The following is an 18,350-nucleotide window of genomic DNA, read 5'->3' on the forward strand; positions in this document are numbered from 1 at the left end:
CTTTTCTCCTCTTGAGGGAGTCCTTTCTCTGTACAGGTGCTTAAAGGAAGACGGACCTTGCACTGGGAACCCCACACGCACAAATATATCAAGTGAAATGTTTGTCTTATTTTTACGTCATGTTCCTCAATCGTAGTATGACCCTGATTTAATACAAAAGGAATCTTGAAGAGAGCGAATCCAGACCTCGCCAGTTAACGGACAGCAGGGAAAGAGCTCGCCTTTTTTTAAATCTAACTCCCTTAAACCTGCCGTTTTGCTATTCTTTATGCTGCTACTTTTGCAACTGTGAACCTCCTGTCCACAAGCACTCTGCCAATCCATGAGAGTTCCTCTGTGAAATCGGGACAACTGGAGGGTCCTGGTGCGTGAGCCAAAATGACACTAACTCCGCTCCCTGTGTGTGTGTGTGTGTGTGTGTGAGAGAAAGAGAGAGAGAGGGGTGGGGGGGGGGGGGGGGGAGGCAAACAAACCCGATTCCAATATCTTGGAAACGCGAGTGAGTGCAGAAGCTCACAGGCAGCGGGTAGTTTGGAATGTTCCCCCCTGCCAGCAGTCAACCGCAATTCTGCAAGCACACTGAGTACCCCTGGCCTTAAATTGGGACAAAATAATGCTTATTTAAAAAAAAAAGTTCTCCGCACCTTAGGCTGAGACTTAACAAGAAGCAGGTAATTTATGCAGCCCAGTGTACCAAAAAGGACCGGTTACACCTTACTATCATTAGCACAGTTCCAGTGAATCAGTAAGGTATTATTATCCGTCTGATAACGCTTCGGTAATTATATATTATTAATAATGATGACATCGATTCAAAGGGAGGTTGATTGTGTAAACAACGTGAGTGGTGTTTCAAAGTCAGAAGAGTGAAAATAATAACCATGCTTAAAATCTGAGTGCGGCATTGATGTTCGCCTAATGACATCTAAACAAAACGATCATCTGGGCAGTACAATGCAAAATGGACTCACGATCCTTCAAAATAATGTCACGCAGTAGCTCAAATATCCACGAGAAATACATAAACATTGGAACGATATCTATTCAGTTTGTGAGATCTTAATGAGAGGCAAATAATCTCGTCAGGCTGCAGAAATAATAACAATATTATTAACAGCATAACATATGTCAACATTGCAATTCAGCTGATGAAATTCTAGCAATCTAACAATTATAATCAATAGATGCAAAATTGGTGAATGATGGGACCGTTGTTCTTGCATAAATATTGGGCATTGTTATTACTAATCAGATGGTGACTTTATAATAAAACAATGTGCGTGCACAAAACAAATGGAGTGCTCCAGGCATTACTATGGTGTGCTCACTCACTTTCTTTTACCAGCTGTACTCTGGAAGCACCTGTATCTATCAGTGAAGATATCTATTGACGAAGTGAAGAGGGGCGTCAAGTATCTCAAGGCAAGCATTTACTTCGCTGGCTAAAAATTTTAAACTAAACCTAAGTAAAAAGCTCGTCTAATGGCCGAGCATGTATGTAAACGTTCTGTTTGCTGTGGTGGTTTTGTGGTTTGACTGTTTCCCGGACCCCTGCAAGTCTGTCGGGGCTGATCACCCCTCCCGCTGGGGTCTGGGGGCTGAGGCAGAGGCAGGGACTGAAGCTGGGAGGCTGGGGGCTGAGGCAGAGTGTGGGGCAGGGGGCGGAGGCAGTCTGGGACAGGCTGGGGCTGAGGCTGAGACAGGGACTGGGCTGAGGGTGGGACTGAGGCTGAGACAGGGGCTGGACATGGGGTTTGTGGCTGAGACAGGGGCAGAGGCTGGGGACTGTGGCAATGGCTGAAACAGGGGCTAGGGCTGTGGGTGGAGGGAATGGGGGAGGGGGGCGCTGCTGCCGGCCGCTGATAGGCAGCCGGCTGCCGATGTCACGGGCAGTGACGTGTTCGAGTGCAGCCAGCCCGGGCTCGATTGGCGTTTGGAACCGAGTTGAGGCGGCGGCAAAGAGGGGCTGATCACCAATGATCAGATTTAATCGTCCCTGAATTGAAACTTGGCAGGCACTGAATTATGAGATTGCTTCACTGTTTTGCTGGATTAATTCGCATTTAATCGTATTTTTTTTATCTGAAGTAACCTTGTTTAGTGGTCATGGGGTCTATAATTTCATTTTTGTTTAGATGTACAGGCTCGTGAAAGATCCCTCTTTGCTCTGGCGGATACAAGGTGGATCTATGTTAAGAAGCAAACGGAAAGCAGAGGAAGTTTAAGAGAGGAGAATGCAGGCTGTTTATTGGTACGCTGTCCTTCTCCTTCAGAGCAGTCTTTATTTGGTAAGTTTCGTACGCTTTTAAATGCAATATTTAAAACGCTGTAGTTGGGGGCGATAGGCTATGTACCTATTTACAGGTTACATTGTGGATCTGGAAGAAATAATCATGGAGTGTTGTCGGATGCTGCTGATTTAGTGACTGGATGTCGTAGGGCAATAATAACCTTTCCCTGTATGTTTAGCTCAATGGTTCATTTAAACAGTTTAAATTCCAGCAGACTTCGAACTGATACTAAACGTGTACCGCTTTGTACCTACCGGTGGCAGAATAGGATTGTAAATGACTGGAAATTTGGGAGTTCTTATTTCAGTCCCTATATCTGGGAATAAATACTTCCAGATTTGCTCATTTTTAATTGTAACGTGATCAAGTGTGAGCTGTCCGGAGACTGGGGGAAGAATATTCACAATACAGTGTAGCAACTGGCACATGTATAACTGCTGCGACTTCTTTGATTCTTATTTTCTCTCTATCAGAGTTAGATTCTTCAGGTCGGGGTAACAATGTGTAGATTCGATGAGAGGAATTATTTTTGGTCGCTTCTGCATTAACGCCAGTGCGAGTTCTGTCACTTCAAGCTGCACCCTCTAAAGCACATGATACTTAATTTAGCTCATATTTAATAAGCATCAGGAACATTCCCGACCGTCCTTACCTCGTCGCATAAACGTTTATGGCAACACCTTGACTTCCTTTTTATTTTATGATGTCATGTATTTGCAGCTCTTTTACTGTCGTTTAACAGTTAAAAGGGAAAACATGTCTTAACGAAGAACGCCTGGAGTCTTGGGCACTTCTCTGTGGAGTTGCTTCTTGTAAATGGTGTATAGATAGCACTGATTGTAGTTAGAACATTAGGTCGACAGAGAGTGCTGTAGATCACAAAATGTTCTTCAGGAACAGGCTTAACTGCACAATTTTGGGCGAGGAACGCATATATGTTATTGCCGGGGACACAACGCTTCTTTCAGCACAATGGATAAATATTTATTATTTCTAACTCTCCGTCTACCCTATATTGCGCTGCTGGATATTGAGTTTGAAATTTGACCCTAATAACTGATAACCTGTAGGCCCCAGTTACTTTCAATGTCCCGCTAGAGGTTGTATAGGTGGGATTGCGGAATGCATTTAACTGGGGTGTTCCTCAAATAGTTGAAATTAGTTGATAAGTGATGTAATAATGAGATAAGCAGCACATAAGTGGCACAAGAACTGAGGCAGAAAAGGGGGAAAAGAGAAGGGATAAAGGGATAAAATGATTGAGAAAATGACCACGTGAGTCGTGAAATAGGGAGTAGGGGGACAAAAGAAAGCTTAGAAGAAATACGCGAGAAGTAGCTTTCTAAAATATATACATCTCATTTTGTAGTTGTACACGTATTGTATCTTGTTGGTAAATTCAGTTAGCTAGAGCCCATTTAATTAGAACAAATGCAAATGAAAGATCTGATGGTTAACTTCTGGAACGCAGAAAGAGGCCTTTTCTTTCAATTTATATCAACTGAGAAAAAAATATAAACATTTAAGCCACCAGAGTCACTTAACTCAGAACCACTGACATTTTAAAAACTCGAAGAAAACGTTCCTAATTGACAAATGGTTTTGGTTGCTTTCCAACACTTTAACACCCCTGCACTTTTTGAGTTGCAGTCCATCTTTTCTGGTATTGCCGCAGTGGTTGTTTTCATGTTGCACTGTTTCACCATAGCCGCATTCATTTTCTTGTAATTGTGAATTGGGAGCATTCATTCTAAGGGTTATGCTGATTTAATTATCGCTTAGTTATAGACTTCATTAGCTGTAATGCCTTCTTGGTGCAAACTCGTTCGTACATTAAGGCTTGTCAATCCAATTCTTATTTAGCCTATACCAGTGAAATTAAGTTTCCATTTAATTATATCAATGGAAATATATCTAATATTTTATATAAACATGGTATTTTTAAAGTTAACCAGATAGCCGGATCAATTATGGCACAATTTTGCCAAAGACTCCAATGAAACAGTTAAGAGCTTAAATGGGGAAAGGGAATTGGAGTAGGTCTCGAACTATTGAACCGTCATGGATTAAAATAAAACTGCAAAGCTTTAAACACAGAGATCACAAAGAGCCAGCCTATAATTGGCTAATTTCGGGTTACAAGGGGACATCAAACAATTTTTGACATGCCTTTGAGGACTAGATAAACAATTAATTATAACATGTTTATTGAATATAGGTGAGGCTCCTTTACACTCCAATGCGAAGACATGCTGAATTTAAACACAAGGATGTATATTGTTAAATAGACAGATCTCAGACATAATTTTGTGTCCTCCAAGTATTTCTAAACTACAATACCTAATAAAAAGCTACAACGTCAGCATAACATTCCTGTATTCTGAGCGAAGACATGTTACCCGGAAATGGAGATCTTAAGGACAACTTTTTAACCTTTTTACATTTATGTGAAGCACATACTGAACGATATTTGTTTCAGCGTAACAACAATACAGAAATATAAACCGACACGTCGTATTCAAGCGTGCATTGTGCAAGAAAATGAAATCCTTGACAATAGAATGAGGCGGGAATTGGAGAACTATTAGACCGAAAGAGCAGGTCGTTTTCTTTCACAGATAGCAGATCTGACCCACGCTACCCGCCAATCCAACCTCACCTCCCCCCTCCACCCCGCCAATCCACCCCAACCACAACCTCAGTTCCCCCCTCCCCCACCACCCCGTCAATCCACTCCAACTTCACCTCCCCCCACCACTCCGCCACTCTAGCCATTTAGCCTCGCAACTGGACTTCGATCTGCTCTGCCTTGAATCCCAGGGTGAGAAATCTCTTTTACAAGCTATCTGCAGGCTTTGAAAGAAGCAATTCCTGGACATTAGCCAAACACCGGTTAGACTGAAGCCTTGGGCAAGAGAAGGAAGTGATGAAGCAATGGACCGCTTTTTACAAAGGGAGGTGAATGAAACATATGGCACACACCTAGCTATTGGAATGGACAGAAGCTCAGAGCCATTCCTTCAGCAAGGGTCAAGCTGGGATGTAAGGGTGTGCAAAGGATTTCCTTCACCTGAAGACAGGGGGAAGATATAGTATGTATCGACAATATAAATACAGGGATTTGCACTGACAAACAAAAACAAACCCCAAAATATAGCAGTACGGCCCTGAAAGTGTTTTGTTGGTAATAACCATTGACCTTTTCAGTTTTGTACAGATCAGGGAAAAGCCTGGGGACTGAGAATTCTGATGCCAAAAAGGACAACTGAAGTCCTTTTACTTTGTATCATTGTCGACACTTGTCGTACATCACGCACATATAAACGCCGTGGATGAAAGCAAAATACTGCGGATGCTGGAAATCCGAAATAAAAACAAAAAATACTGGAAAACTCAGCGCTCTGAAGAAGTCATACGGACCCGAGACGCGAGGTCTGTTTCTCTCTCCATAGATGCTGCCAGACTTGCTGAGTTTTTCCAGCATTTTTTGTTTTTATATAAACGCCGTGTCGGCTTTGGATTTATCACTGTTGAATCCTGTTTAATTGCACTACCGCACAGTAAATGACAAAGCTGCCCTGGCGGGTGTTTTGCTAATTTTCAGTAGTTTTGGGAGCTCCCTCACCAAGGTTTATTACCACATTCTCAGAACAGTCCTGCATGCATTCGGCTGCAGTTATAACAAACCAATGAAGCATTTCGTTATGTACTAATTGCCAAACAGGTACACCTCACAAATACATTACTGAAACCTTCATTTTCCAAAGTGGCAATTAAGAATGACTGATATATCTTCAGACATCGATTATCGGGTGGGTAGAAGGTTTTACCCCTATCAGCTTCCCTTCAGACTTTTATAATTGGCCCATTGCTAACGGATTGGATATATTTTTTAGTAATCTTGTCTCTTTTAGTGAGGGAATTGTCATTTATAATGAATTATAATATACATTGCATAATTCTTTCATGTGCGTGGTTGAGAAAGTCCATATCCTGAAGCTGGAAAGTTTTCCGTGAGTTCGAAGTAAAGCCTTTGTTTCCCACAAGTAGACAGTTTTGAGGAGTGGGGTGCTGGAGTTGGTACGTATTGTGATTTTTTGTTTGGCTTGGACAGCCTACCCGGGGAATGAAGTAACTGGTTCCCGTTTGGCCAGTGGTTGGCGCTGTACAGTGTTTCCCTCTGCTCAGCAGCCGCAAAACTATTGACTGGCTAACAAGTCTGGAGCCCAATCTAGACTGGAACAACATCCTACAGTACTGTTATTAACAATGGAGATGCCTACACAATATACTGAAGACTTTAATGTAAATATATTCGCTCTGACGAGGCCCATGCCTTTACATCTGAATGTGTGTGTGTATTAGACATGTTTACCCGGAGGCATTCAATGCTCATTTTCTTCCAAAGCTTCCAACGGTGTTTGCGTTGCTTTCAGCGTGCTTATTTAATAGGCAGGGAATACTAATGCATTTGCTTCTCTTGGAATTCCAGGCAGCTTGGTTGTAATTATCAATGTTTTGAGGAGCCAATAGTTATCAAATTGTTGTGCGTCTGGAGTCCGATGGATTTCTGTAAGGTTGTGAAAACATAGCTGAGATATTGGCTGTAAAATGGTGTTGGGTGGGGTGGGTGGGGGAGATGCTGCATGAGTAAGTTAGATATTTGTGACTGCAATAAAACACAAAAGGCATTATTGGAACGATTACAATTATTTTTCCATAACTTTATTTCTAAATCAAAATAATTTGGTTCCTGTGCGCACAGAGAGCCCCGCAAGTCAAATATGTGGGTTTGATAAACGTATAACCAAGAAATCGAAATATCAAACGTTTGTCAGAATTAAGTAAGTTCTGTGCTTTTCTGGGATTAATCTGCGCGTTTCAGAGTACAGAGGCAGTTTCATTCTTAGTGAATGAGAGCAGGAACATTGGAAAAGCCGCTCTCTTTTACGGATATGACTACCCAGCCTTTACAAGCAGAATGATCTTGGCTTTCCGAACTCCCGCTGATCCAGCGACTGGCATGCAGAAAGGAAAAAGCATTACTATGTACAATACAAGATCACTCTGCCGCCTTACACCGCGTCCCCTATAAGCTAAACTTAAACAACCTATGTGGCACTCTGCAAACACAGTTGAATGAATTTTATATGCAGAAGATTCTCATGGTGATAAGCTGCATTTTATCAAAGTGGCAATAAAGTGAAATAAAAACCTTTAGCTTTCCGTCAGCAGCAAAGGCGCTTCTTTTGTAAGGATGCCATTTAATTTAGCTCGAAAGTCGAATGAATTATGTTTAATGAAAGTGCTCCCAAGATGAATATTATCAGCGATTTCTTCTGTTTGCTCTGCCACACACCACTCCAAGGATATCTGATGCAATTTAATAGAAGATAGGAAAAACTGGTTGAAAGAACACACCTTTAAACAAATCTCTTCGAAGTTAATTAGGGAGCTATAGATGAATCGGGGTAGAAGATTATAGAGTTGAATGACAGAGACACATGAATCCAAATTAATATAGTTTCGGAATGTTTTTTAATCGGAGATTTGTCAGGAACTATTTTGTTGGTAAGATAATAAATGCAACATTCAGGGACAAAATCGTTTGTTGTCTTACAGGTTAGATCTCAGCTATTTGTAGGTGCTGGATGGCACTGTAGGTCAGTAAAACGGGCCGTGGCTAATCCAACCGTTGGCAGTAACTGCACTCAGTTCCACTTTTGCTTGTGGTTAATTAAAGATTTGCCATCACATTCCATTAAAATACATCACTTCATCTGTAGCCCGGAGCAGTGATATTCCATCCGGGAAACAACAGAGCATGATATTCAATAGATACCAAATGCTGAGGGGCTTTCCATCACGATTTCCGTGGCCATTTTATCATTGCCAGTTGCTCGCACACATTCACATGTAAACAAAGTCCAATGTGGATTTGAGTTCCCCACGCAGAGGGACAGCGAGGCTTTCAATATAGGCAGCAAAGTGACAGCCATGTGAAAGCTTAATCTATTTAACGCCGATTTAAATGCAACACTGGAGTGGATACTCACTGTACCATTCGTTTTACATGCTTACTTAATGGATATTAATTACAGGAACTTGCGCTAGAGAAGATAAAATGATCGACGCCGTTTCTGGATTTACGATTGAAGGAAATGGTTGTTTTGTAATTTCTCTGATTTATTGGGTGTCCCAGGGTTGCAATCATCTTTACATATAAAGCAACAATTTTCACTGACCACGTGTAAAGGTTAGCAGGAGAGGGGCTAGTGTTCCAGTAGAGTCGCGATTCCATGTTAGTATCTAGGCCGAAAAATGCACCCCACATTTAGAAAGAAACATTTAGAAGAAGCTGCCGTCAGACAAATTGCAACATCTTTCTTAATCTTTTATTCTCAGTCTCTGTTGGATTCTGTAACGTAATGAAAGTGCATTTTCATCCTTTCAATTTCATAGAACAACGTCCCTTTGGCAGATAAAAAAAAATATTGCAGTACTGTTTTTCCTGTTTATCCCACTCAAAGGGGGGGGGGGGGGGGGGGAGAACTGACCTGAATTTGGTCAAATTGGTTTGAAGCTGATTACAGCTCGTAGATGTTGCTAAAGTTTCTTATCGAGCGTTTTATTTGTTGCGATTTGCCTGGAAGACTTCTTTTAGCCGAGAATGGGTTTCAGTTGTTTCACTAAGAGATATATTGTACCGGGAAACAATACACGTAACAATAGCCCAACCTCAAAACAAAATAACCGAATTGGTTTTGACACACAGATGTAATCTTGAAGTATTTTAATTCCGATTATCGGCACTCAGAGGCTTGGGAAAGTAATGAGAGTGAGAGATAGACTCATATCGGGCCCGGCCATCAGGAACATATTTGCAAAGCCCAAGGCAATCTAGCACAGTACAGAAAGACAACATGCAGACACACCGGTATAACAATACAAACGCATTCCCAGATCAGTCATTATTTTGGAACCCATTTCTTGATGGAGAATTGTGCTTTGGAAAGTTGCTGCATGTGTACAGAAATGATAACACACTCCCTGCTACAGCCCCAGATGACAGTCTGGACTTTGAATCACCAGTGCAATGGGAACAATAGTAAAAACTCGGCCCCATGCTTGTAAAATGAACGGACAATAAAATAAAACACTATATTTCACTATAAAAATACAACAGCTATAAGTACTGATGGTTTGGCTGATGGCAATTTGCACCACTTTTCTGAAATCAGAAAGTGATATTTTTCACACAATACCAACAATTTGTCCTAATCAAACCGCCAGATTGTATTTGGCCACTGTGACATTTGATAACATGGAAATAAGGATTTTTTAAAAAAGTATGGGTGTGCTTCTATTTCAATATAGTAAAACATAATTACCCCTTGATTCTTCTAACGCAACTAATTGGACTGTGGAGCTGTTTCACTCATCTTCAATGAAATTCGGAAAAAAATGTTTTTATGCCGGAATCATATCTACACAGAGACGGTCAAAGAAAACAAGGTCAATCCCAAAGAATGAAGACCCATTTTTTTTTTACCCATTGGTATCTGTTTCCTCTTTCATTGCGCACAACTTCCCATTTTGTCACCACATCTCACTTGTGGCATTTCTGTGCTTTCTCCAGATGTGCAAATGGAAGATGGACCGTGTGTTATATGCAAATCCCCGTAATACCAATTAGCAGCTTTTCTTAGGTATGGGGGGAGGGGGGGATGTTGAATCGTTCTCGATATTTAAGATAAAAGCAAAATACTGCGGATGCTGGAAAACTGACATAAAAAGAGAAAATGCTGAAAAAGCTCAGCAGGTCTGACAGCATCTGTGGAGATAAAAACGTTTCGAGTCCGTATGATTTTAGCTCTGAAGAAGGGTTATATGGACTCGAAACATTAACTCTGTTTCTCTCTCCCCACAGATGCTCAGACCTGCTGAGTTTTTCCAGCATTTTCTGTTTTTATTTCGTTCTCAACATTTACCGCTCTTAGCCTGTAATATGGCCTTAAACGTATAACCAATGGATAAACTGCGTAATATCGTTGCGCGTTAATTCCAACAGTTTATAATAACTTCTGCTACTCTAAAATGTACATTTTCAGATCAGATTCTTTCTAGACATATTGCATTTCGCTGCCACTTTTCTATTGCTCCTGCCTTCCAGATGTTTCAGAGAGAAATTACTTCAACATTCATCATTATTTCCAACCAGCTACAACTTTCAAATTACACCATTAAATCATTCTCACATACCGATAATTACAAACAACAGTGATTGTCCCTTGAAAGTAACCCACAAATTGCAAAGCACAGCTGAGGATCTGATCATAAAGCTCTTTCTAAATGGACATTCCAATTGTTTAAGAGTCGCCTGACATGAACTGGACAGTGTTGTCATCCACATTCCTTTTTAAGGCCTATCATTATTTCCCATTCACCAAGCGCATTCTACATTTTGTTCACAAAACAGGAGCGCTTGAAGTGGAGAATTATGACCTCCCTATTATGTTGTATTCTACTTAAACTTGTATTGGATGGTCCCAAAATAGATTGTTTGCTTTCAGCGCGCCGCCAAGTGACTCAAACGCATCAAAACAAAAGGTTACTTTTGTCGAAGAAAACACGAAGAGTGATGAACAGTTCAGTTGAAATAAGTAACTTTACGATGGCAGCCACATTAATGTGAGGGCGAAGGCTAGCTAAGACTCTATAGCCAGTTGTGTGATAATACCTTATAAAGATAGAAATATATGTCGCTTGACTAAAAATCAAACTACCTGCACTCATCACAACCATGGTATCCCACCCAATAACCCCCACCGCCCCCCCCCCCCCCCCCACCCCCGCACCAAGTTTGTCCACTATGTTGTTAGCTGTCATTTCCATTAAATTCTCATACAAAGAGTTTTCCCATAACCAAATACCCGAAAATAAATCTAAGATTCTGGCTCGAATCCGCAATGTTAACCGTGAGTGGCCGCGATACGGCTGTGGGGTGGATTGATAATCGTTTGTTGAACAGAGAGCAGATTATGGCAATGGCACGATGCATCAAATAATCGGGCCACGATATCTCCTTTGTCTTGGTCTATTGACCCAGCAAATGATCGGTGCAGTTGCGACAACCTCTCCCCTCCATCCCATCTAAGAATGCTCCAGGTCCTCATATAAAATGTCGATGGAAATCTCGGAAAATTGCAAACTTCTGTAGTGACCAAAAATCATAGTAGCTACTGACTTCACCTACAGAAATAACTAGTCATTATCTTTAAAACAAATGAACCTGAGGTACTTCGCTATTCGGTGATGGGCCGTGTTTTTGAAGGTCTGGCAGCACCTGCGGAGACAAACAGAATTAACGTTTCGAGTCAAATATGATTCTTCATCAGAAGTGAAGAGAGGTAGAAATATTTTACCTACCTACCTCTCTTCAATTGAATTGAATATCGGAATTGAAGAGAGGTAAGTAGGTTAAATATTTCTACCTCTCTTCTGAAGAAGAGTCATATTCGACTTGAAAGGTTAACACAGTTTCTCTCTCCCCAGGCGCTGCCAGACCTGCTGAGCTCTTCCAGCACTTTGTTTTCATTTCAGATTTCAAACATCCACAGGATTTTGCTTTTATTTTAGCATTTTTGAAGCCCTCAGCCGCGGGTAGAATTTTCGGGTCTACTAGTGGGCAGAACTGGCCGAACCACCGCCGCAATTTGAAGCTAGACTATTTTACCATTTTGGACCATTAGTAGGAACTTGAACACGACCAGGAAGGAAGACAAGGCTTGTAGGTTGGGTCTTCCTGATCCTACTCCCCAATGCTAATGTAGTTGAGCTCCCAGAGTAACCGTTGCCCTTGAGATCTAATACAGTTGTTAGGAACTTAGAAGGATAGAAAGATTTAGTGCAAAGGAGGCCATTCGGCCCACCATGGCTGCGCCGGCAGAAAGAGTTTTCCAGTCTAATTCCCCCACGTTTTAGCTCTTGGGCAGGAGCCTGCAGGTCTTGGCACCTCCGGTGCATATCAAATTATTTTTTTTTTGAATGCGTTGAGGGTTTCTGCCTCTGCCAGCCTTTTATGCAGTAAGTTTCAGATTGGAAAATGATGTTAAGAGACCTCGCTTAGCAGTCTGGGATATATTTCACCTGCACCTGGTGTTTTATCCATTCTCAAGAATGTTAAACACTTTACTATTTCCTGTCTCATTACAATTATTCTATCCAATATTTCACACCCTCTCCTTAAGCCTGCGTTGTCATTTGAGAAGACAGTTGCAAAGTATACATTATGAAGCATGCCCACGTCTGCTGCCTCTCTGATCCTGCTCTTCGCGCAGCTATCCTTATGTGTTCTATAACTAATTATGTTTATCTTGATTTTACTGCCGAATATATTTGTGCCCTCTCTTCACTTTCCTAATTTCCTTTATGAGTTCACCCCTGCACTTCCTATACTATTCTGGACTTTCTGCCATTTTGAGCTCTTGGCATCTGAGATACTTTTTCAGTTTTTTAAAATTCTACTCCGTGTGCTCTTTTACATATCGGTGGGACATTTTAAGATTTGAGAGCTTAGGTTGCACCTGCTGACATTGCATTGGAGCTTCGGTCACACTGCCCACATTCACACCTCGCTGAGCACAAGCCTTTCACTATCATAGCAAAGCCTTGACAGGGTAGGACATCTAGACATAGCATCAATACAAAAGTCATAAAGGGTAACCTGCTGGAGGCTGTAATTATTTTTTGCATTTTGGCATCATTTAATGTTAGAAAGGTCAGCACATTCTTGATAGTACAAAGCACAATTATAAAAGACCAACAGGTGACATTTACAGGTTAGCGCAAAGCCATTTGGTCCTGGACTCAGACCAATGTTTGATCAGTTAGAAATGGGAAACGATTAAGAATTGATGACTGCTTCAACAACAACAGCTTGTATTGACATAGCACCCTTTATGTAGCAAAACATCCCAAGTCGCTTCATGTCAGCTCAATGAAACAAAATTTGACATCAAGCCACAGGAAGAGATTTTAGGGTAGATGACAACACGTGTAAGTATCAAGGAGCATTTTAATGGAGGAGCCAGAGGCAGAGAGGTTTAAGGAGGGAACTCCACAGTTTAAGGCCTGGGCAGCTGAAATCGCTGCCACCTGGGGTGGACCGATGGAAATAGGGGATGCGCAAAAAGGCGAAATTGGAGTAGTGCAGAGATATCGAAGATTAGGGCTGGGGAACATTACAGATAGGGAGGCACGAGACCATGGAGGAATTTGATAACTTTAGGATTAGATGATTAAAGGAATAACCTTAAAGTTTTGCTTAGCATTGGAAGAATGAGTTGTTAGGAGTTAATACAACCCATTCTGCTATGTTGCCTGGAGAAGAAACAGCTTTATTGCTATTCTCAACCATAAAATAAGCTAGTTAGTGCAATCTAGTCTTCTACATGTGAATTTAAATGACATTATTGAGTGATATTGAAGTAGGAGGTTATAGTCAACGGGAAAAGTCCAACTAGGATATTAGTGTTGTATGCTGTTTCCGTACCAATGATTTTCAGTTGCTTGCGATATGCCCATCACTCGTGAAATGCTTTCAATATGATTTCGTCTATGAAGAACAACGTGCGCGGAACAGTAATATAAGTCGTGTGGAAGGACTTTAGTGCAATACTTCTTAGGGCTTGGCATTTCTGAAGACACACCCTAACAGACTAACAACCATGGTGCAATGGCCCATTCATAAAAAATCTTGCAGCAATTTTAATACAATTCGTAACTAATAATGTTAAAAGAATCGCATGTCTGCAAACGATTGGAACGAAGGCGACCAACGCCTTTACGAAGGTGAGGGGGGTGGGGGGGGCTCCCGGATGTAGGTTAGTGTTACCACAGGAGATTCTAGGAGCAGCATGAGTTTCCATTTCCCATCGTGTTGTTCTGAGAATATGTAGCAGAACCCGATGTCACCCATATAATCAGAAAATACAGGATTGCAAAAGTAGGGGAGCTGCATTTACCTGAACATTAGCAATTCAATCGGCTTCTCAGCTTATCAGATTTACAATACTAAATCAGAGCTATCTGAATTCATTCTGTCTTTGTGGCTACCGCTACTTTGCCTGTCCCCGATTGACATGAATACAATCTACTCTGAGGCACAGGGTAGGTGTCTTGGAGAAATGCCTGTGTTGTAAGTAACATGTAAGGGTTATCCCTTCCCAGTCTGAAACATGCCGATCGTTTTGATGCGGAATAAACAAACTAAACTGATAACCAGAGGGTAGTTAACAAAAAAGAATAGTTTCAGGAGGGAAGAATGATGCCGAAAAATTAACCTATCTCTACTCCAGTTGTACTCCGTGAATGGCCTCTCATCACCAATAGTAAACAGAATAAAAAGACAGAAATGACAAGATGTCTAGAATTTTTGAAACTGTATAAGTAAAATGATTTAATATAATTTTAAGAGCACAATTCCCGTGAGAGCACGTACTAAAGATACACTTCAAAACAATGTACTTGCTGCGTACGGAAGGTTTTAGACTAAGCAGAGAAGTGACGTTTGCAGTTCCTGTAACATTGACCCATTTTTTTCAGATCCTTTCGATTTTAACGCCGTAGATAATAACCTTTGTGAACTATTGCACGCCTGTTTCTGAAAATTAATGAAAAACAAATTAATGCAGACAATGCAAAAGTTACTTGACCATCAATAACTGCAGGAAACCACTAAAGGTCTTTGGTGATAGTGAGACGACACTTTCAAGCCTGTTCTAGAAGCATCTAACGAGGAGGATGAGAAGTTATGGAATCAGTTTTATTTCGATCATCTTTACGTATAACGCAATGTTAGATCACGCTAACTTTCAGACGGTACAAGTCCTTTCTTCGAGGCCCTCGTGCCAGTGAGCACGTTAACCCTAAATTAATTGGTATACTGCCTAATTTCGAATAGGACAAGAGTTGTTAAATAGAATGGGAAGCTTAGGACCTTACCTCCCAGGGTTACCTGGGGTTTCACTGTCCATGCACATCTCCATAATCGGTGCACTGGCCTCCAATACACTTTAAATGCGCAGTGCATTTATTGTACTGCAGAAATTAGTCACTTTTTAGATTATAACAAACACTGCATATATTCTACCAAACTGCACCCAAATTATCGAGGAAGTTTGTCAATAAGCGCTAATACACACTGGTGCATCGAGAACATTATCGTTACAATATGAATATTTGAATATTTTTTGTATCTACAGTTACACGATTCCTTTCCATAATTGTATCTTGCTTTTGCAGCGCTCTGTGTTTATTTTTTGTTCACCATTCTGTTGCCTACATGACACAAAGGGTAATTAGTAGTAACCCATTTAGAGGCTGTTTCTAATTGGTATCAGTAGGCAAATTCTCTCTTCGGATTTCTTTTTCAGATGCACGGTAATGTAACTGCGTATCCCAGAACAGTTGGCTAACGACTGCTTCTCTGCTATAATGAGGTTTTTAACTGAAACATTAACAATTTACTCTCATGATTTCACAATAAGTTTCACCGCATTTGCAGGATTTGGGCTTAAATCTCACTGATGTTCGAACCTACATGGATTCGTAAATTCGACATCTATCTTTTCCTATGAGCTGTTAATTAGCTCTTGCGATTTATAGCTCCATAAATCTACAATGCAATAATTAAGTCTGTGCCATAGATAATAAAATGTCCGAGTATTTCAGTTATAAGAATAGAAATAGCTGCAGACCAGGGACAGGCCAGGCGGTGTTTGAAAGCCACAATCTGCACAAGAACACCAACTTTATTAAGCTGGTCTATAATGTCAATGTAACCGTGCTAAAGAGGGTACACCATGCATTCTTAGGTGGCTGCTTTTTTTCTGATGGTGGAATCATAAAATTGGTTTGCCCCGGTATAATCTAGGACTAACACCTCCCTCTCCATGAAAAGGCTCTCTGAGCAGCCTCTTATTAGTTAATTCCAAAGTCCTGGTCAGTGACAGGCCGACTGATAGATAACCTGCCAAATGCAATATTTTCAAAAGGATCAGCACTCAAGCGCGGTGATCATACACACTGCTAGACACTATGCGACTCTTGTTGCAGTCTTCTCTATTTGAAAATAAGAGGCGATCCAAGGTAATTTACCACAATCCTATGAACACTAATCTTCTATTGACATACCGCACCTCCAGAGAGCGAGCAGTTGACGAGCATCTGTCATTGAATGCATGGTTATTGACAGACTAGGCTGTGACTCATGGTGCTTTTGATCAATGAAACGTAATTGTAATTGAGTATATTGTGAAAATAATATAGAGGCTTTTCTGGAAACACGTTGGTATTTTGCTTCATTCAGCATCACGGAGCGAAATAGCTGCGGCTCCACAAAAACAACCTTTATTTACATCATTTATACAATTTTCACTATTTGATATTATACTATGAAACCACTATGAATCATGCATGTCTGGACAACCATGGGATATTATTACCACCTGTATCCGGATTGGCATTTTTATATGGGATTGTATCAATGGGTAAAGATTGTACCCTCAGAGATAACCTTGTTCACATCGGCAATGTGCAACCTTTATTAACATAATTCTATTCACGTTAGATTCATGCTACTCAACGGCTGATCACAGTGATTTTCTGAGATTCCAGTTAAATGATGTTTTCGGGTGACAGATTTTCCACTCGCGCGTTTCGAGTGCAGCATCGGATTCTATCACAAAGTGACCGTCACTCGCTGCATACAGTTAGGATGCCGCTGTCTTCAGTACTGACCGTCCAGCCTCGGCCCTTGTCGCTCCTTCATCCCATTCAGTGGTAGTCGGGGGTCGCTCACTGTAGATCATCCTCCCTGAATAATAGGCGGGCGGGGGAAATGGCAACCAAGTGTTTGAGGGGTGGAGGTGCGGCGGGAATATCTTAAATCTAAGTCTTAAGTCTTAGTCTAAAAATGGTTTGCAATGTGGACGCTGTAAGCATTGCTTACAAAAAAAACCTGCTAAATTTAATTGGACTGTCAAATATCTCCGCACTCCTGTCACCTTGAAGTTGTGTAATTCGCTGTCAAAAGGCCATTCGAGGAGGTGGCACCTAATTAAAGAGGCGCCTGCTGACCCGTTGCTGCATCAGTTCGATCTTACTTTGTGCAAGGATTTCGTTTAACTGTCTGAAAGAAAGATCTGTTTTTATATTGTGCCTTTCAGAACCTCGGTACATTCCAAAGCACTTTGCAGACAGTGAAGTACTTTTGAAGTGATTTTTTTTTAACTGTTGTGATGTAGGAGGAAACAATAAAGCCTCACATTGACGTTAGCATTTCTGGGTCAGAAGCTGCATCGGCATGCGCGCTAATGACTTGGCAAAGTTAAAGCGCAACTACCCGTTTCACGTGGCATTTGTGAAATGCAATGCTCCGGGTCAAAACTTAAATCTCATTTGTAGCCAGAAACGAGTGCACGCACAACTGTACCTGGCTGTAACATACTTTTACAGGTAGATTCTCCTGCCTCTGCCGCTGGGTAATGCCCACACAAAGACCAGGAAAGAGAGGGAGATTTTTTGTTTTTGCCTGGTGTTGGCGCGAACTCATCGGTACCATACAACTGAGGTGAACGGTGGCGTTTCTGGTTTCTCACCCTCCTGCCGGATGAATGGCTGCGCTCTGGCGCCAACTGACGCAAGGCAGAGTCTTGGGATGGGAGGGAAGTGGTTCTGGAGGAAACGTGTAAGGTGAACGACTTAAATCTCCCCTTCTCCTTCCCAGGATATTAATATATAGAGACTATCTCTGTAGAGACTACTAACTTTAAAAAACAAATTCGAACTTCCTGTTAATAGCTGAAGGATGAGAGGACAGGATTTCACGTTTTAAGTCGTTCACTGTTGCAAAAGACTAAAAGCAGTATTGATTAAACACTATCTTTTTAGGCAATTTATATTTTAAACCACAGAATGTTATTGTTTAGCACAACTGAAAAACACACTTCAAAGGTGTAAGTTACACTGTCCTTTAAATAGACATTTAGTTCTCCC

The 18,350-nt window shown here is 41.2% G+C and overlaps 1 protein-coding gene across 1 annotated transcript in view; it reads left to right on the plus strand.

Moving 5' to 3' along the window:
* Positions 1–2,234: 2,234 nt before the first annotated feature.
* Positions 2,235–18,350, plus strand: part of nxph1 (neurexophilin 1) — a 115,797-nt gene continuing 99,681 nt past the window's right edge. The window contains exon 1 of the mRNA XM_041184895.1: positions 2,235–2,288. Coding sequence (XP_041040829.1) covers positions 2,235–2,288 — 54 coding nt within the window. The remainder of the gene's footprint in view (positions 2,289–18,350) is intronic.

The sequence above is a fragment of the Carcharodon carcharias genome, chromosome 3 (genome assembly GCF_017639515.1).
Source record: "Carcharodon carcharias isolate sCarCar2 chromosome 3, sCarCar2.pri, whole genome shotgun sequence".
Lineage (NCBI taxonomy): Eukaryota > Metazoa > Chordata > Chondrichthyes > Lamniformes > Lamnidae > Carcharodon > Carcharodon carcharias.